This window comes from Amblyraja radiata, chromosome 5 (assembly GCF_010909765.2).
Source record: "Amblyraja radiata isolate CabotCenter1 chromosome 5, sAmbRad1.1.pri, whole genome shotgun sequence".
Taxonomy (NCBI): Eukaryota; Metazoa; Chordata; class Chondrichthyes; order Rajiformes; family Rajidae; genus Amblyraja; species Amblyraja radiata.
Window position 1 is genome coordinate 27207250 of NC_045960.1, and position 20995 is coordinate 27228244.

Consider the following 20995-nt stretch of genomic DNA (forward strand, 5'->3'; position numbering starts at 1 on the left):
CCCGTGTTCCGTTATAACGGGGTTTACTGTATTTTGTGAAACAATTTTTTGTACTAAGAATTTTACTAAGATCACCTTCTCTGCTAACATTAACCCAAGGGAAAGAAACACTATTTTAATCCATTAACTATGAAGCATTGAAATGCAGAGTAGGATCTCCAATGTGAAATTTCCCTCATTTTATTGCGAGCTCAGCTATTAAACCTGTGGCTGGCACTTAGCTAGTCTCAATTTTGTTAGAGAGCTCAGCACAGCAGGTAGCTTGAGTTCTTGGTAATTGCCCATTTGCTTATATTGATGAGTTGCTAGGTGTACAATATTTCTTCTAGTACTCCATTAGGCTGTGTAATGGCTTAATCTTCATGTACTGTAATAACATCTATCAGCCCTTTAGATGGGTCTTGACAGAATAATTCCCACTATCATTGCAATATAAAGCTTTATTACAATCTTGAAATTGTCCTGTTCACTCTGAAAGATATTAAATTTCTCGTTCAAAAATTTATTTAGCTAATTTTACATTCACTCGGGTGGACCAGAGGTGGGTTGAAGTAGTAATTATACAGTTTAAATATTACTACCACCTTAATATTTTTAAGCTATTACAATCACTGGTGCAATTTCCATCTTTTACATGCTGGCATTAAACATTGCCTAAGCACCACATACAATGGAGAGAACCCGAGGCAGCAATATTGTAAAGTTGTTCTAATCAAATGTATTTAATTTTTTCAAGAAGACAACGATTAGCTAATCAAGCCTTTCCTTTTAAGCCTCCCAAATAGGTATTTTGTTTCATTTGGAATCTAATAACGCTGTTTCCTATTGGCGTTTGGCATTTTAAAAACTGATCACAATTTTGTATTTCGTTCAGTTGATATTCTGGGCATCATCGATATGTATATATAAAGAGCATGTAACAGTGAAAAACATCCCCAAACAGATCACAAAAGGGGAAACAAAATTAAGCCAAAATTTAGATTAGAGATACAGCATGGAAACAGACCCTTCGGCCCGGAGTCCATGCCAGTCATTGATCATCTGTTCACACTAGTTCTATGTTATCCAATTTTCTCATTCACTCCCTATACACTGGAGGCCAATCTCAGTTCAGTTCAGTTTAGTTTATTGTCACGTGTACCAAGGTACAGTGAAAAGCTTTTGTGTTAATCTGCACGTCTTTGGGATGTGGGAGGGAAACCAGAGCACCGAGAAGAAACACACGCAATCACGCAGGGCGAACGTGCTAACTCCACATATACAGCGCCAGACACCAGAATCGAACATGGGTTTCTGGTGCTAACAGGCAGTAGGTCTACCAGCTGCTCCACGATGCCACACTGTGATAATATGGAGAATGACCAAAGGAGAGAAAGAAGTGGATAAGCAGTGATGTTATATAAGGAGTACAAGAGCAAGACGCCTAGGCTGTTCAAAGCACAACTAGCCTTGGTGGTGACTGGTGAAAGGAAAAGGAGTTTTAATGCAATAATTAAATGTTTAAAATTAGAGGCACAGAAAATTACATACAATAGCAAGAACCGGAGCATTAGTGCTGATCAGGATTCAATTTCAAGGCCTAGATGAGTGGTCAAGTTGCAAAGTGTGGAGTATGGAACAGTTCTGAAGGCAATCTGAAAACAAAGTTCCTAAAAGAGTTGATGGGCTGAAACAAAAAATGAAAGCAACCTTTCCTAATCCTTAATGAAACTAAAAGACACTAAGATTTTTGCTTTTCTTAAGGGCCTGTCCCACTTAGGCGATTTTTTAGGCGACTACAGGCATCTAGGCTGTCGCCACATGGTCGCCAGGGTGTCGCCTGCATGGTCGTGTGTAGTCTCCTCAGTCACCCAAAGAGTTGTAGCGTCTTTCTGGACGCCGCTGGATTTTCAAAATATTCAAAAATTTTTGGCGACAGTCGACGAGTGGGTTTGACGCCAATGAGCGTAGCTTGCTTCTCCTGACGTAGGTGTTGTCATAGGTTGTCGCCAGGTGACGTAGGTTGTCGCCAGTGCTGACAAGGATAAATTCCATTGGCGACTACCTACGTCAACCGGCGATAGGTACCGGCGTCAAGAGAAGTCAAGTAGCGACTGGCATTGTCTTCAGTTGTCGCCGAAAGGGTCGTAGCTTGTCGCGGGTGGACGTTGGTTGACTTCGGTTGTTGTAGGTTGTTGCCTGTGTCGTCGCAGGTTGTCGTAGGTGTCGTCGCAGGTTGTCGTAGGTGTCGTCGCAGGTTGTCATAGGTGTGGTCGTAGGTGGACGTCCCAAGTCGCGACAATTGGGTCGCCGGTTGTCGGTAGCTTGCCATAGCTTGACATCGACTAGGTGGTAGGTTGTTGTAACTTGTCGTAGACATTGTCGTAGGGGGGTCCAGTCGCCGGTTTTTCGACGACCTGCTACGACTATGACAGTCACCGGCAGTCGTCTAAAAAATTGCCTAAGTGGGACAGGCCCTTTAGACGCTCTAATGTGGAGCATCAGCCGGCTTCCATTACACTGGAACACCCCTTGCAGAATCCTGCATGGAGGACAGTAAAGACAGCATGGTCCAGGACTTAGACATTTACAACCAAGTCCCAAAACTACAGGCAACAACTGAAAGCAGAAAACTATTGGCATCATCTGGCAAAATTCAGGCCATAACATTTGAAAAATAAACAGTTGTGTGATTATAATGCTTATCAATGCTTGGGCCACTAGATGGCATCTGTGACACAAATTCAGCCAAAAAAAGTTATTTAAACCCTCTCTCCTATCTGCACTGCCCCCCTGGCAGTGCAGTCCAGACACCCACCAGATTCTGTGTAAAAAACTTGCCCCGCATATCTCCTTCAAACTTTCCCCCTCTGACCTTAAACTACTCTCTAGTCTTTGACATATTCATGCTGGCAAAAAGGTTCTAAATGTCCTCTATGTATGCTTCTCAAAATGTTATACACGTTTCACATTTCCCTCAACCTCTGATCATCCAGAGAAAACAATCCAAGTTTGCCCAACCTCTTCTTATAACGAATACCGTCTGATAACAGCAGCTTTCTGGTAAACGTCTTTTGCACCCTCTCCGCAGTCTCCACCTGCTTCGTGTAATGGGGTGACCAGAGCTGCAATACTCTAAATGCAGCCTTACTAAAGCCTTGTAAAGCTGCATCATGACTTCCTGACTCTTATACTCCATACCTTGACCAATGCCGGCAAGCATCAAATCTCTTTCCAGGACGCTGAACCATAACATATTTTAAAATTGAAGTTATTTATGATTAAAAAAATATGCAGTTATACAACTTTACAAAGAATTGGCTAAACAACTCTGTCAGAAAACATGATTGCCACCAAACTGTTTTATGTACTGGTTCTACATGGGCATGAAGACCCCATGTTTAAGAAGTTTAACAAGATAAACCAACTTATGTTGGGGAAGTTAATTTATATTCTTGATTAGTACGAGTGTCTGAAGTTCTGGGGAGATACAGGAGAATGGGGTTACGAGGGAGAGATAGATCAGTCATGATTGAATGGCGGAGTAGACTTGATGTGCCGAATGACCTAATTCCACTCCTATCTCTTAAGATCTTATGATATTCCAAATTATGTAAAATAGTATTCCACTGGTGACATGGGTGAAAGGCCAATATCACAACAGGCTTAAAATGTGGTGATCAAAATCAGTAAAATGACAATTTTTTGACAAATCCCAAGCCGAGCCTCCAATTGCCAACACCCCAGAAATTGTGTCAACAGCACCAACTAAACATGAAAAAGGTGAATTCTGGCCATTAGCGTACATCCCATCATATTCAGGAGTTTTGGGAGGAAAAAACCCCCAGAGCAAATTTTTTTTTAAAAGTACAAATACAACATTATCGTAATATACTATGAGCTGCTACTTCACAATGCCAGAGACCCGGGTTTGATCCCGACTTTGGGCACTGTCTGTGTAACGTTTGCACGTCCTCCCTGTAGCCACGTGGGTTTCCTCCAGGTGCTCCGGCTCCCTCCCACATTCCAAAGACATGTGGGCTTTTAGGTTAATTGGCCTCTATAAATTGCCCCCAATGTGTAGGGAAAGTGGGATAATATAGAACTAGGGTGAACGGGTGATCAATGGTCGGTGTGGACTCAGTGCGCTGAAGGGCCTGTTTTCAAACCTAGCAATTATAGACCTGTTAGTTTGACATCAGTGGTGGGCAAATTAATGGAAAGGATACTTAGAGATAATATATATAAGCATCTGGATAAACAGGGTCTGATTAGGAACAGTCAACATGGATTTGTGCCTGGAAGGTCATGTTTGATTAACCTTCTTGAATTTTTTGAAGAGGTTACTCGGGAAATTGATGAGGGTAAAGCAGTGGATGTTGTATATATGGACTTCAGTAAGGCCTTTGACAAGGTTCCTCACGGAAGGTTGGTTAAGAAGGTTCAATTGTTGGGTATTAATGGTGGAGTAGCAAGATGGATTCAACAGTGGCTGAATGGGAGATGCCAGAGAGTAATGGTGGATGGTTGTTTGTCAGATTGGAGGCCAGTGACTAGTGGGGTGCCACAGGGATCTGTGTTGGGTCCACTGTTGTTTGTCATGTACATCAATGATCTGGATGATGGTGTGGTAAATTGGATTGGTAAGTATGCAGATGATACTAAGATAGGTGGGGTTGTGGATAATGAAGTAGATTTTCAAAGTCTACAGAGAGATTTATGCCAGTTGGAAGAGTGGGCTGAAAGATGGCAGATGGAGTTTAATGCTGATAAGTGTGAGGTGCTACATCTTGGCAGGACAAATCAAAATAGGACGTACATGGTAAATGGTAGGGAATTGAAGAATGCAGGTGAACAGAGGGATCTGGGAATAACTGTGCACAGTTCCCTGAAAGTGGAATCTCATGTAGATAGGGTGGTAAAGAAAGCTTTTGGTGTGCTGGCCTTTATAAATCAGAGTATAGAAGTTGGGATGTAATGTTAAAATTGTACAAGGCATTGGTGAGGCCAATTCTGGAGTATGGTGTACAATTTTAGTCACCTAATTATAGGAAGGATGTCAACAAAATAGAGAGAGTACAGAGGAGATTTACTGGAATGTTGCCTGGGATTCAGCAACTAAGTTACAGAGAAAGGTTGAACAAGTTAGGGCTTTATTCTTTGGAGCACAGAAGGTTAAGGGGGGGGACTTGATAGAGGTCTTTAAAATGATGAGAGGGACAGACAGAGTTGACGTGGATAAGCTTTTCTCACTGAGAGTAGGGAAGATTCAAACAAGGGGACATGACTTGAGAATTAAGGGACAGAAGTTTAGGGGTAACATGAGGGGGAACTTCTTTACTCAGAGAGTGGTGGCTGTGTGGAATGAGCTTCCAGTGAAGGTGGTGGAGGCAGGTTCGTTTTTATCATTTAAAAATAAATTGGATAGTTATATGGACGGGAAAGGAATGGAGGGTTATGGTCTGAGCGCAGGTATATGGGACTAGGGGTGAATACGTGTTCGGCACGGACTAGAAGGGTCGAGATGGCCTGTTTCCGTGCTGTAATTGTTATATGGTTATATACCTCTACAATAAACTCTATGAATAAACTCAGAACTGCTGTAGATTTGGGAGCAACAACAGCAGCAGGAGCTTAGCAAGAGATACGACTGATTGGCTCTAGCCCAAGTGGGAGGAGAGAAGTGAAAACAGTTAAAGTACAGGTCAAGGACAGGCAGACTTGACTCAGAACTGCTGTAGCTTTGGGAGCAACAACAGCAGCAGGAGTTTAGCAAGAGATACGACTGATTGGCTCTAGCCCAAGTGGGAGGAGAGAAGTGAAAACAGTTAAAGTACAGGTCAAGGACAGGCAGACTTGACTCAGAACTGCTGTAGCTTTGGGAGCAACAACAGCAGCAGGAGTTTAGCAAGAGATACGACTGATTGGCTCTAGCCCAAGTGGGAGGAGAGAAGTGAAAACAGTTTCAGTGCTGGGAAAACAGTTGAAAACTGAGGAAATTTGTAAATTGGTAAATCAGGCAATTTATCAGTCAATTTAAGCAAGACTGCTCTTAGCGAGCGGCAGTGAGTGAGCGGCCTTGTGAGGGAAGTGCCCTGTGAGAAAAGTGTGTCTTTGGCGAGGAGACGAAAGAAGGAGATGTCAGGCAAGCCGATTCAGTGCGATGCTTGCAGTATGTGGGAGGTCAAGGACACCGCCGGTGCCTCTGGCTGCTACAAATGCGAGAAGTGCATCCAGGTAGAGCTCCTGAAGGGCCGTGTTGGGGAACTTGAGAAGCAAGTGGATGACCTCCGGTTCGTCCGAGAAACGGAGTCGTTCCTCGACAAGTCCTACAGTACGATTGTTACACCTAAGGTACTGGAAGAGAGAAGGTGGGAGACAGTGAGAACACGGGAGGGAAGCATGAAATGCCAACTTCCCCGGGTGTTGTACCTCTTGTGAACAGGTTCACCCACTTAGAAGCTGTCGGGACAGAAGAGGTGTTTACACTGGGCGACGGACTGGCTTGTGATGCGAATAGGGCTGTTGAGCCAAAACCAAAAAGGCCTAAGGCAGGCAACGCCATTGTAGTGGGAGACTCCATTGTGAGAGGTACGGACAGGGGTTTCTGCGGCAACAGACGGGATGCGAGGATGGTGTGCTGCCTTCCTGGTGCCAGGATCCAGGATGTCACGGACAGAGTGCAGAAAATCCTCAAGGGCGAAGGTGAACATCCGGAAGTGGTAGTGCATGTCGGCACAAACGATGTCGGAAAGAAGGGGATGAATATTCTGCAGCGTGACTTTAGAGAGCTCGGAAAAATGCTGAAAAGCAGGACCTCCAGGGTTGTTATCTCCGGTTTGCTTCCAGTTCCTCGTGCTGGCGAGAGCAGGAACAGGGAGATACGGGACCTGAACGTGTGGCTGAGGAACTGGTGCACGGGGCAGGGATTTAGATTCTTAGATCACTGGGATCTGTTTTGGGGTAAGGGGGAACTGTACAAAAGGGACGGATTGCATCTTAACAGGTGTGGGACCAGCATTCTGGCAGGCAGGTTTGCCACTGCTACACAGGGTGGTTTTAAACTGAATAAGGGGGGTGGGGTGTCGAATGGGCTAGTGGAGGATGGAGTTAAAGGGAAAGGGTTTCTTAAATGTGTGAGCGTAGAGACAGAGGGGTGTAAAATGAGGGTAGAAGCAATAGGTAGCAAGGTGAAAAGTAAAAGTGGCAGGCCGGAAAATCCAGGGCAAAAATCAAAAAGGGCCACTTTTCAACAAAATTGTATAAGGGGTAAGAGTGTTGTAAAAACAAGCCTGAAGGCTTTGTGTCTCAATGCAAGGAGCATTCGTAATAAGGTGGATGAGTTGAATGTGCAGATAGCTATTAATGACTATGATATAGTTGGGATCACGGAGACATGGCTCCAGGGTGACCAAGGCTGGGAGCTGAACATCCAGGGATATTCAATATTCAGGAGGGATAGAGAGAAAGGAAAAGGAGGTGGGGTAGCGTTGCTGATTAGAGAGGAGATTAACGCAATGGAAAGGAAGGACATTAGTTTGCAGGATGTGGAATCGGTATGGGTAGAGCTGCGAAACACTAAGGGGCAGAAAACGCTGGTGGGTGTTGTGTACAGGCCACCTAACAGTAGTAGTGAAGTTGGAGATGGTATCAAACAGGAAATTAGAAATGCGTGCGACAAAGGCAAAACCGTTATAATGGGTGACTTCAATCTACATATAGATTGGGTGAATCAAATTGGCAGGGTTGCTGAGGAAGAGGATTTTTTGGAATGTATGCGGGATAGTTATCTAAATCAACATGTAGAGGAACCAACGAGAGAGCAGGCTATTTTAGACTGGGTATCAAGTAATGAGGAAGGGTTAGTTAGCAGTCTTGTTGTACGTGCCCCCTTGGGCAAGAGTGACCATAATATGGTTGAGTTCTTCATTAGGATGGAGAGTGACATTGTTAATTCAGAAACAATGGTTCTGAACTTAAAGAAAGGGAACTTTGAGGGTATGAGACGTGAATTGGCCAAGATTGACTGGCAATTAATTCTAAAAGGGTTGACGGTGGATATGCAATGGAAGACATTTAAAGACTGCATGGATGAACTACAAAAATTGTTCATCCCAGTTTGGCAAAAGAATAAATCAGGGAAGGTAGTGCATCCGTGGATAACAAGGGAAATCAGGGATAGTATCAAAGCGAAGGATGATGCGTACAAATTAGCCAGAAAAAGCAGCATACCGGAGGACTGGGAGAAATTCAGAGACCAGCAGAGGAGGACAAAGGGCTTAATTAGGAAAGGAAAAATAGATTATGAAAGAAAACTGGCAGGGAACATAAAAACTGACTGCAAAAGTTTTTATAGATATGTGAAAAGAAAGAGATTAGTTAAAACAAATGTAGGTCCCTTGCAGTCAGAAACAGGTGAGTTGATCATGGGGAACAAGGATATGGCGGACCAATTGAATAACTACTTTGGTTCCGTCTTCACTAAGGAAGACATAAATAATCTGCCGGAAATAGCAGGGGACCACGGGTCAAAGGAGTAGGAGGAATTGAGTGAAATCCAGGTTAGCGGGGAAGTGGTGTTGGGTAAATTAAATGGATTAAAGGCCGATAAATCCCCAGGGCCAGATAGGCTGCATCCCAGATTACTTAAGGAAGTAGCTCCAGAAATAGTGGATGCATTAGTAATAATCTTTCAAAACTCTTTAGATTCTGGAGTAGTTCCTGAGGATTGGCGGGTAGCAAACGTAACCCCACTTTTTAAGAAGGGAGGGAGAGAGAAAACGGGGAATTACAGACCAGTTAGTCTAACATCGGTAGTGGGGAAACTGCTAGAGTCAGTTATTAAAGATGGGATAGCAGCACATTTGGAAAGTGGTGAAATCATTGGACAAAGTCAGCATGGATTTACAAAAGGTAAATCATGTCTGACGAATCTTATAGAATTTTTCGAGGATGTAACTATTAGCGTGGGTAGGGGAGAACCAGTGGATGTGGTGTATCTGGACTTCCAGAAGGCTTTCGACAAGGTCCCACATAAGAGATTAGTTTACAAACTTAAAGCACACGGCATTGGGGGTTCAGTATTGATGTGGATAGAGAACTGGTTGGCAAACAGGAAGCAAAGAGTAGGAGTAAACGGGTCCTTTTCACAATGGCAGGCAGTGACTAGTGGGGTACCGCAAGGCTCAGTGCTGGGACCCCAGCTATTTACAATATATATTAATGATCTGGATGAGGGAATTGAAGGCAATATCTCCAAGTTTGCGGATGACACTAAGCTGGGGGGCAGTGTTAGCTGTGAGGAGGATGCTAGGAGACTGCAAGGTGACTTAGATAGGCTGGGTGAGTGGGCAAATGTTTGGCAGATGCAGTATAATGTGGATAAATGTGAGGTTATCCATTTTGGTGGCAAAAACAGGAAAGCAGACTATTATCTAAATGGTGGCCGACTAGGAAAAGGGGAGATGCAGCGAGACCTGGGTGTCATGGTACACCAGTCATTGAAAGTGGGCATGCAGGTGCAGCAGGCAGTGAAGAAAGCGAATGGTATGTTAGCTTTCATAGCAAAAGGATTTGAGTATAGGAGCAGGGAGGTTCTACTGCAGTTGTACAGGGTCTTGGTGAGACCACACCTGGAGTATTGCGTACAGTTTTGGTCTCCAAATCTGAGGAAGGACATTATTGCCATAGAGGGAGTGCAGAGAAGGTTCACCAGACTGATTCCTGGGATGTCAGGACTGTCTTATGAAGAAAGACTGGATAGACTTGGTTTATACTCTCTAGAATTTAGGAGATTGAGAGGGGATCTTATAGAAACTTACAAAATTCTTAAGGGGTTGGACAGGCTAGATGCAGGAAGATTGCTCCCGATGTTGGGGAAGTCCAGGACAAGGGGTCACAGCTTAAGGATAAGGGGGAAATCCTTTAAAACCGAGATGAGAAGAACTTTTTTCACACAGAGAGTGGTGAATCTCTGGAACTCCCTGCCACAGAGGGTAGTCGAGGCCAGTTCATTGGCTATATTTAAGAGGGAGTTAGATGTGGCCCTTGTGGCTAAGGGGATCAGAGGGTATGGAGAGAAGGCAGGTACAGGATACTGAGTTGGATGATCAGCCATGATCATATTGAATGGCGGTGCAGGCTCGAAGGGCCGAATGGCCTACTCCTGCACCTAATTTCTATGTTTCTATGTTTCTATGCTGTTTATTCTATGTAATTCAATGCCAACTTCATGGTTAAAATGCTTCCCTTTGCCGTGGCCACTAGATGGCACCCATAATACATTGTATACTTTGCCTCCTGATATACAGCAGTTGAACAAAGACTGAAGTACAAATAGAAACATAGAAATTAGGTGCAGGAGTAGGCCATTCGGCCCTTCGAGCCTGCACCGCCATTCAATATGATCATGGCTGATCATCCAACTCAGTATCCCGTACCTGCCTTCTCTCCATACCCTCTGATCCCCTTAGCCACAAGGGCCACATCCAACTCCCTCTTAAATATAGCCAATGAACTGGCCTCGACTACCCTCTGTGGCAGGGAGTTCCAGAGATTCACCACTCTCTGTGTGAAAAAAGTTCTTCTCATCTCGGTTTTAAAGGATTTCCCCCTTATCCTTAAGCTGTGACCCCTTGTCCTGGACTTCACCAACATCGGGAGCAATCTTCCTGCATCTAGCCTGTCCAACCCCTTAAGAATTTTATAAGTTTCTATAAGATCCCCTCTCAATCTCCTAAATTCTAGAGAGTATAAACCAAGTCTATCCAGTCTTTCTTCATAAGACAGTCCTGACATCCCAGGAATCAGTCTGGTGAACCTTCTCTGCACTCCCTCTATGGCAATAATGTCCTTCCTCAGATTTGGAGACCAAAACTGTACGCAATAGTCCAAGTGTGGTCTCACCAAGACCCTGTACAACTGCAGTAGAACCTCCCTGCTCCTATACTCAAATCCTTTTGCTATGAAAGCTAACATACCATTCGCTTTCTTCACTGCCTGCTGCACCTGCATGCCCACTTTCAATGACTGGTGTACCATGACACCCAGGTCTCGCTGCATCTCCCCTTTTCCTAGTCGGCCACCATTTAGATAATAGTCTGCTTTCCTGTTTTTGCCACCAAAATGGATAACCTCATATTTATCCACATTATACTGCATCTGCCAAACATTTGCCCACTCACCCAGCCTATCCAAGTCACCTTGCAGTCTCCTAGCATCCTCCTCACACCTAACACTGCCCCCCAGCTTAGTGTCATCCGCAAACTTGGAGATATTGCCTTCAATTCCCTCATCCAGATCATTAATATATATTGTAAATAGCTGGGGTCCCAGCACTGAGCCTTGCAGTACCCCACTAGTCACTGCCTGCCATTGTGAAAAGGACCCGTTTACTCAATAACAAATACACATAAATTCATGAACAAGTTTTGAAGAAAATGTTTAATCGACAAAATGGCAGCATAGTGGGGCAGCTAGTAGAACCTATGCCTCACAACATCAGAGACCACAGTTTAATCTTGAGCTCAAGTGTTGTATGTGTGGAGTTTGCACATTCTCCCTGTGGTCATGTGGATTTTTCCCACATCCTAAGGACATGCAGGTTGCCAAATTAGTTGGGCACCAAGTAGTCCATCGTGAGTTGATGAAAATGCGAGGAGAATACAAGATCTCTAATGTAGGATTAGTATAAATTGATCGTCAATGGTTGGTTAGGACTCTGCATTGTATGTCAATTCAATTGGGTTTCCTCTTTTGGGTTTTTTTCATTTCAAATATCTGCACTGTAAAGTACTCATCCCAACTTGACTGCACATTATGCAAATATGCAGAGGTATATTTTGTACATTAGAGTCAATGTCATAGCACTACATTCATTCTTCCTTTAGTACTAGTGGTACCAACTGATTCAATTCAGTGAAGCCAACAAACATACTTTAAACTAGGTGTTTTAAACTCCCATTTCATTTCCCATAGTGCCAAAATGTAGGGAACTGGTGAAGAACCCAGAGACCTCTAACAATTTTTTTTTAAACCCAGAAGCAAACAAAGAAAACACGTCATATATTTGACAATTCACTTTCACTAATGGTTAACTGATCTTACAAACTATGCTAAAATATATGCTGAACATTTCAGAAATCGTTACACTTCATGTAAAATTAATTAGTCATATCTTTATTTCGATCATCACTCTTTTTCCAACTTGTTCAAGAAGAAAAGATGTAATTCTGGTAAAGCTGCTTTTATTGCTCTTTACTGACTGGCAAAAGATGGTGGAAGTTCTTGTGTAGCAATGAGTTTATATAATTTATTGCCTTGCCGGGCTACTTCAACGGACATTAGGAACCAGTCACTAAGTTTGGCACTGGAGTTGCGTGCTGATCTGGCTGGCTGAGGGTGGCAGTTTTCTTCCTCTAAAGGTCATAAGTGATGTGGCTGGTTTTTGTAACAGACTAATAAATGTCTACACTAAACAACTTTAATATGTCTTCGCAGTTGCTGATATTGATCTCATAAAATAATATAAAAACTCGGCAAATGCAACCAAAAATGAGATAAATACAATTTTTTAAGCATGGGTGCAAAACTGAGTAAAGAGGGGATGTAAAGTATTGTCTTCTCAAAGTATATCCTTTCCCACCCTGCATCATTCCTTCAGAAGACATACTCTTGTAGCTCAGGAAATACAAGAGAAGCAATTCACTCTGAGCAAAGAAAATAGTTTGGGGGAGACACCTACCTTTCCACAGCCTGTGAGGCAGCTCATCTCAATTTAGCAAAAACCATCCAGCTCAAATCTGTGCACTTCTGATCGATGACATGTGCAGTAATCTAATGCTATGTGTAACTATCCCATTACTTAATACTGAAGATGGAAGGGAAGGGGTAAAATATAGATCCACTTACCCTGCCTGCTTCATCCAGGGCCAATATACAAACGTTTTCACCTCCTCCTTCATTAAGTGCCTGAGGATCAACTTTATGATCCAGATAGCCACCAGTAACTAGAACTTTCTTCAAGTTCAACTGCCTGCACAAGTCCGAAGAAATAATTAAATTTAGCATTTCATTGAAAGATAATATCACATTTAAACAAATTATAAATTATGGGAATATCTTGGATAACAAAAATAAAATAAGGTATTTATCTAGCTGCATTACTCTCCCAGACTACTATTTAGATGCATCTTAAATGAATTTAAAGTATTACTTACATTTCTAAATTTATTAATCTCATTTCAATCATTCATTATTCCTCATGCTTTTTTTTCAGGCATCTGAAATGTACTTTTCACTAACTTGTACTTAACAACCGCTGGAGTCACTAGCTCATCTTATTCATATCCTGGATTTAACCCACAGGCTACTTAATATTTTATGTGCCAACAGAAAGATTGTCTCTCGGTTTTCTCCCAAGACAGCACAGTACAGAGTGAAATCATTTGACTTTTGCTCATGGTTCAAGCCGCCTGCACTCCAATTTAATGCTGTTGATTTTTTTTTTTGTTGAAAATTTCTCCAATGTTGGTAAATCTCTTTTGTAGCATGGTCACCAAAGCTGCCTTTACGTGGTTCATCAAATGTTTAAATATTGATAGCAATTAAATTAAGCATTATTCTCAGTACAAGTGTAATTATAAATATGTAGTACTACAGTGCTCATGCTGGGTCTTTATCAAGGATAAAATATTTAATATTTTATGATCCTCAACTTTAAGGGGTTGGACAGGCTAGATGCAGGAAGATTGTTCCCGATGTTGGGGAAGTCCAGAACAAGGGGTCACAGTTTAAGGATAAGGGGGAAATCTTTTAGGACCGAGGTGAGAAAAGCATTTTTCACACAGAGAGTGGTGAATCTCTGGAATTCTCTGCCACAGAAGGTAGTTGAGGCCAGTTCATTGGCTATATTTAAGAGGGAGTTAGATGTGGCCCTTGTGGCTAAAGGGATCAGGGGGTATGGAGAGAAGGCAGGTACAGGATACGGAGTTGGATGATCAGCCATGATCATATTGAATGGCGGTGCAGGCTCGAAGGGCCGAATGGCCTACTGCTGCACCTATTTTCTATGTTTCTATGTTTAACATATAGGTTGTAGGAAGTGCCTACATCATTATTTATGTAAATAGGTTTACTTAAAATATCTTGGTTAATGACACAATGATACAAATCTACTGATTAAATATTTTTAATACCATTTCTGCAAAAACTATCAAGACTAATTACAAACACATCTGGTTTTGTAATTCAACGTGTGGTCAAAATAGCCCAACCAAACAAAGCAAATCAATTTAGTTCCGCTGGGGAGCTCTGCAAAACGTTTCAATTTCAGTTTAGTTTATTGTCACGTATACCGAGGTGCAGTGAAAAGCTTTATTGTGTATGTATGAGAGTTCAGAAAATCACGGGCTGAAAACTAGTTAACACCACAAAATTTGTTCATCATCCAAAAATAAAATACAGCGGATGCTAGAGACCTGAATCAAAAGCAGTAAATGTCAGAAATACTCAGCGGGCGTGGTAGTATCTGTGGAGAAAGAAACATTTGTTCTGTCCACAGAATCCATTTTACCCGTTTGGTATTTCTAGAACTTTCTACTTTAAAGTTGATCTTTATGAATCCCCAGTCTGTGTTCCAATCACCCATCTAAGAATATCTGCAAATATAGCATCCAATTCAGGTGATCTGACCATATTTGCATATTTCCATATTTGTATATTAATGATTTGATTGAAGGTTTTGTGGCCAAGTTTGCGGATGTTACGAAATTAGGTGGTGGGGCCGGGAGTGTAGAGAAAGCAGGGACTCTGCATAAGGACTTGGACAAGTTGGGAGAGTGGGCAGAGAAGTGACAGATGGAATATAGTGCAGCAAAGTGTAGAGTCATGAATTTTGGTAGTAGGAATAAAGGCATAGACTAGTTTCGAAATGGGGTGAGAATCCAGAAATCGGAGGTGCAGAGGGACTTGGGAGTGCTGGTGCAGGGCGGAGTAGACTTGATGGGGCCAAATGGCCTAATTCTACGCCTATTCCTTAAGACCTATTTAAAGCATTTCCTCCACTATAATTAAAATACAAAGTCAAATATGTACCTTGAAGCAATCTTCTTGCACTGATAGCCAGTTAACAGGTAAACATCTCCTCTTTCAGTAACACAAACGGTGGCCCCATCACTTGCTGCTACCAGAGAGATCACCACATCTTTATGATGCAGAGCAGATACTTGACGAGGTGCAAGCACGCAACGTTCCCCATTTGGATCTAACAGGTAACCTGCATCAATATTGCCAACAAATGATAAATTATAAACATGTAGGGGTACCCAGGCATGCAAATAAACTGGTTAAAAAAATCCTCATCCTTTTAATCTTTGAAAGGCAAGACCAGAATGCTATAAATTCAGTGCAAGTAAGAGCAATAATAAAAATGTCCATTTTTAATGATAATATCCCAATATATTCAAATGTTTGCAGACGTCAAAAGTTATTCATTTTTCCCATTTACACATTTAAAACCAAATTAGGTTGCTAAATAATCAAAACACCATGACTAAGCACATAATCTGTTAACAATGCAAACAAAGTTTCGCCTCGCATACCCAAATATTTAGTAATTTCCTCTCCATATAACTGAGAGTGTCTGAAGCAAACGCAGGAGCTTCGATCGCCCCGACGCGGGAGCTTCGATCGCCCCGACGAGGGAGCTTTGATCGCCCCGACGCGGGGGCTTCGACCGCCGGCTGCGGGAGCTTCAATCGCCCCAACGGATGGTTCGACTGTCCCGACCACGGGAGACTAAAGAGGAAGAAGATTGGACTTTATTGCCTTCCATCACAGTGAGGAATGTGGGGAATCCGCTGTGGTGGATGTTTATGGTAACTATTATGTAGTTGTGTGTTTTGTTGCTTTTTTTTAGTATGGCTGTATGGTTGTAAGTGGAAGACCATGTAAAGGGAAAAGAACAACATTTTGATTACAGTAGTCTTAGGGACTGAATGTTACTGTTCTAACCAGTAGAGAGAAATAAAAATAATGCCCGATTGACTTACTTAAAATTATGTTAAATTGATAAAACTCAATTCCTATAATAAATAGCAGTTTTATAGTTTGCTTTCAAAATGTTGCATGCTGTTCTTAAAATGTGCAATTAAGTTACTGACCAAGCCCACTTCCTACACATATCTGTGGCATGCACTGGTCGATGGCCGAGACAGTGATGAAGAGAGACAAATAATGGAAAGAAATGGGGTGAAATGTCCACAGTGTGCTTCATTATGTAAAATAAAGCACACATTTGTCATGTTGTTCAGTCTCTTGTTTTTCATTTCAGAGACTATGTTACCATGGTAGAGTGGCTTACAAAGTGGCAATGAAACTCATGGTTGGGTCACAGGACATTGCTATCTCCACTTTGCTAAATAAATATCGTTCACAGATCAGAGAACTTATTGTTGGATCAGAAGGTGTAGGAAGGAATTGCAGATGCTGGTTTACACTGAAGTTGGACACAAGATGCTGGAGTAACTCAGCGGGTCAGGCAACATCTCTGGAGAGAAGGAATGGGTGATGTTTCAGATCGAGAAGTCGGTTCGGGAAGAAGGGTCTCAACCCGAAACGTCACCCATTCCTTCTCTCCAGAGATGCTGCCTGAGTTACTCCAGCAATTTGTGTCTATTGTATTGTTGGATCATGTGGGTGATCCATTTAGTTAAAGTGAGTTGCCTGAAAACAAGTTTGAGAGCCACCCATTTAGAAGAGATTGTGTGAACAAATTTCAATATTCAACCAAGCAACTGATAGTCTAGATTTGCCAAAAAGCATGCAGAATCAGTGCACAGAGATATCACATCAGTCTATGATTTTAATTTCAATTTAACCGGGCTTCCAGTGACCAAAATTATTCTTGGTTAGTAAGGGCATCAAGGGTTACAATGAGAAAGCAGGAGAATGGGGTTGCAGGGGAAAAATAGATCAGCCATGGTAGAATGGCAGATCAGACTGGATGGGCCGAATGACCTAATTCTGCTTCTACGTCTTATGATCAAAACTAAATATTTCATATTGACTGAAGATTTTTTAATTAAAAAAATTATCTCATTTATTAAATAGTAATAAGATTGAAAAATTACCAAACCAGAACCAAATAAAAAGCTCAAGCTCCATGAATAAAATGGCAGGTGGGAGTTGTGCTGTAGCAAGTAAGAAATGTGCCGGTAGAGTTGCAGCTCTTCAGCGCCAGAGACCCGGGTCCGATCCTGACAACGGGTGCTGTCTGTAGAGTTTGTACGTTCTCCTCATGACCTGAGTGGGTTTTCTCCGGGAGCTCCGGTTTCCTTCCACACTCCAAAGAGGCTAATTGGCTTGGTAAAATTGTAAATTGTCCCTGGTGTGTATAGGAGAGTGTTGGTGTGCAAGGGTCGCTGGTCGGCGCAGGCTCGGTGGGCCGAAGGGACTGTTTCCACGCTGTATCTCTAAACTAAAAAAACGAATTCATCGTTCTGTTTTGGAACATATGACAATAAAACACTCTTTGCTCTTAGAGAGCATAAGATGGCGGCGGCGCGGGCACACCGCGACGCCCTGTGTCTCCCTAGAATGGGAAAAATAGCGACGATCCCCTTACCTGTTTCAAGGCTGCTCACTCGGAGCAGTCTTGTATCCATCTCGTACAGCCAACAGGAACTTCTGGACTTCGGTTCCTGCGGCTGCAACAACTTTCTGGGCGATCTCCGTCTTCCGTCTGAGCTCATCAGAGCAACAGAGCATCCGACTGGAGACCGCCAGGTGAGTCGCGGGGTTGGAGACCGCCAACCGACCTGCGGCCCTCACCCGACCCTCGGCCCTCACCCGACCCGCGGCCCTCACCCGACCCGCGGCCCTCACCCGACCCGCGGAGCCCAACCGACCCTCGGCCCTCACCCGACCCGCGGCCCTCACCCGACCCGCGGCCCTCACCCGACCCGCGGCCCTCACCCGACCCGCGGCCCTCACCCGACCCGCGGCGCCCAACCGACCCGCGGCCCTCACCCGACCCGCGGAGCCCAACCGTCCCGTGGAGCTGGAGAACACCAGGTGAGTCCCGGAGCTGGAGAACGCTACCCGTCCCGTGGAGCTGGAGAACGCCACCCGACCCGTGGAGCTGGAGAACACCACCCGACCCGTGGAGCTGGAGAACGCTACCCGACCCGTGGAGCTGGAGAACACCACCCGACCCGTGGAGCTGGAGAACACCACCCGACCCGTGGAGCTGGAGAACACTACCCGACCCGTGGAGCTGGAGAACGCTACCCGACCCGTGGAGCTGGAGAACACTACCCGACCCGTGGAGCTGGAGAACGCTACCCGACCCGTGGAGCTGGAGAACGCCACCCGACCCGTGGAGCTGGAGAACGCCACCCGACCCGTGGAGCTGGAGAACGCCACCCGACCCGTGGAGCTGGAGAACGCTACCCGACCCGTGGAGCTCACCTGACCCTCGCAGCTGGAGAACACCACCCGACCCGTGGAGCTGGAGAACACCGCGGAGCTGGAGACCGCCACCCGACCCGCTGGGCTGGAGAACGCCAGGTAAGCCCCGGGGCTGGAGACCATCAGCAGAGCCGCGGGGCTGAAGAACGCCTGCGGAGTCACGGAGACGCAGACGCGGAGCAACGAAGCGGCAGAACACCAGCGCGCACCAAGCCAGCTCGGCCGACCAGAAGCACCAACAGACGGCGACGCGTACGAAAACACCGCCGGGGACGCAGAGGTGGGTTAAAGGCCAGGTTAGAGCTAGCTCCACACAGGGTAGCGATTCCTAGCCTTTTTCTCGCCAACGTGCGCTCACTGGCAAACAAAATGGACGAACTCCGGCTAAGGATCACCTCCCACAGCTGGATCAAGGACTGCAACATCCTGATCTTCACGGAAACTTGGCTCAACACTGACGTTCCTGACAGCGCCATCCAGCTATCGGGGCGTCATTTACTCCGAGCGGACAGGACATCAGACTCCGGCAAGACCAGAGGTGGGGGTCTGTGCATTTATGTAAATAAAGCATGGTGCACGGACTCCACCATCATCGAGAGTCACTGCTCAGCTAACCTTGAGTTCCTCTTGGTTAGATGCAGACCGTTCTATCTGCCCAGAGAGTTCACCTCCACTGTTGTGACTGCAGCCTATATCCCTCCTGATGCTAATGCCAAGCTTGCAATGAAAGAGCTGCATACTGCCATTAGCAATCAACAGACGCACAACCCCGAGGCAGCCTTCATTGTTGCGGGTGACTTCAATCACTCTAACCTGAAGACTGTACTCCCCAAATTCCACCAACATGTCTCCTTCCCCACTAGAGTAGACAAGACACTGGACAAAGTCTACACCAACATGGCTGAAGCTTACAAAGCCATCCCCCTCCCCCACCTTGGTCAGTCTGATCACGTCTCATTGTTCCTGCTCCCTAAGTACTCCCCACTCATCAGACGGGTTAAACCAACTGTGAGGACAGTTAAAGTCTGGTCAGAGGAAGCGGACTTCACACTTCAGCAGTGTTTTGGAAACACTGACTGGAAGGCGTTTGCAGCCCAGGCCACCCTTGACTCCCACACGGACATTGATTCCTACACATCCTCTGTTCTGGACTTTATAAACTCCACCATCAATAGTGTCACCTCCCTCAAACAGGTGACCATATTCCCGAATCAGAAGCCATGGATGAACAGCGAGGTCAGGCTACTGCTGAAAGCACGGGACACCGCTTTCAGGTCAGGCGATGCTCGAGCCTACAGTTCAGCCAGGGCTAACCTGAAGAGGGGCATCAAGAAGGCCAAGCACTGCCATAAGCTCAGGATTGAGGAGCACTTCAACAACAACTCCGACCCCCGACGCATGTGGCAAGGCATCCAGGCCATCACGGACTACAGACCCTCCAACACCACCCCCACATCCAGCGACGCCTCCTTCCTTGAGGAGCTTAACCACTTCTATGGCCGCTTCGACAGGGACAATCTAGAGACAGCCATCAAGGCTGTGCTACCTGCCGATCACCAACCCCTCACACTCACCCCCTACGACGTATTCGTGGCACTGAGTAGGACTAATGCACGTAAAGCTGCTGGCCCTGACGGCATCCCCGGGCGCGTGCTCAGGGCCTGTGCTGCGCAGCTGACAGACGTCTGGACTGACATCTTCAACCTGTCACTTGCCCAAGCAGTTGTCCCCACGTGCCTTAAATCCACCTCCATCGTGCCAGTGCCAAAACACTCCACTGCGGCAAGCCTCAACGACTTCCGCCCAGTTGCACTTACCCCCATCATCACCAAGTGCTTCGAGAGGCTGGTCCTGGCACACCTCAAAAGCTGCCTACCCCCCACACTGGATCCCTATCAGTTTGCCTACCGCAAGAACAGGAGTACGGAGGATGCCATCTCAACGGCACTTCACTCCGCCCTCTCCCACCTCGACAACAGAGACACTTACGTAAGAATGCTGTTCATCGATTACAGCTCAGCATTCAACACCATTATACCATCAAAACTGATCACCAAACTCGGTAACCTGGGCATCGACCCCTCCCTCTGCAACTGGATACTGGACTTTCTAACCAACAGACCCCAGTCTGTTAGGTTAGACAAGCACACCTCTTCAACCCTCACCCTGAACACCAGCGTTCCACAGGGCTGTGTGCTGAGCCCCCTCCTCTACTCCCTCTTCACCTATGACTGCACACCTGTACATGGTACTAACACCATCATCAAGTATGCAGATGATACAACGGTGATTGGCCTCATCAGCAACAACGATGAGTCGGCCTACAGGGAGGAGGTCCAGCACTTAGCAGCATGGTGCGCTGACAACAACCTGGCCCTTAACTCCAAGAAGACCAAGGAGCTCATTGTAGACTTCAGGAAGTCCAGGGGCGGCACGCACACCCCCATCCACATTAACGGGACGGAGGTGGAACGTGTTTCTAGCTTCAGGTTCCTGGGAGTCAACATCTCCGATGACCTCTCTTGGACCCACAATACCTCAACTCTGA

The 20995-nt window shown here is 45.1% G+C and overlaps 1 protein-coding gene across 4 annotated transcripts in view; it reads right to left on the bottom strand.

Moving 5' to 3' along the window:
* Window positions 1-20995, bottom strand: part of ibtk (inhibitor of Bruton tyrosine kinase) — a 111998-nt gene that overhangs the window by 70543 nt on the left and 20460 nt on the right. For all 4 annotated transcript variants that reach the window (XM_033020825.1, XM_033020823.1, XM_033020824.1 and 1 more), the window contains 2 exons: window positions 15073-15253; window positions 12889-13012 (listed from right to left, as the gene is read on the bottom strand). In XM_033020825.1, the coding sequence (XP_032876716.1) occupies window positions 12889-13012; window positions 15073-15253 (305 nt within the window). The remainder of the gene's footprint in view (window positions 1-12888; window positions 13013-15072; window positions 15254-20995) is intronic.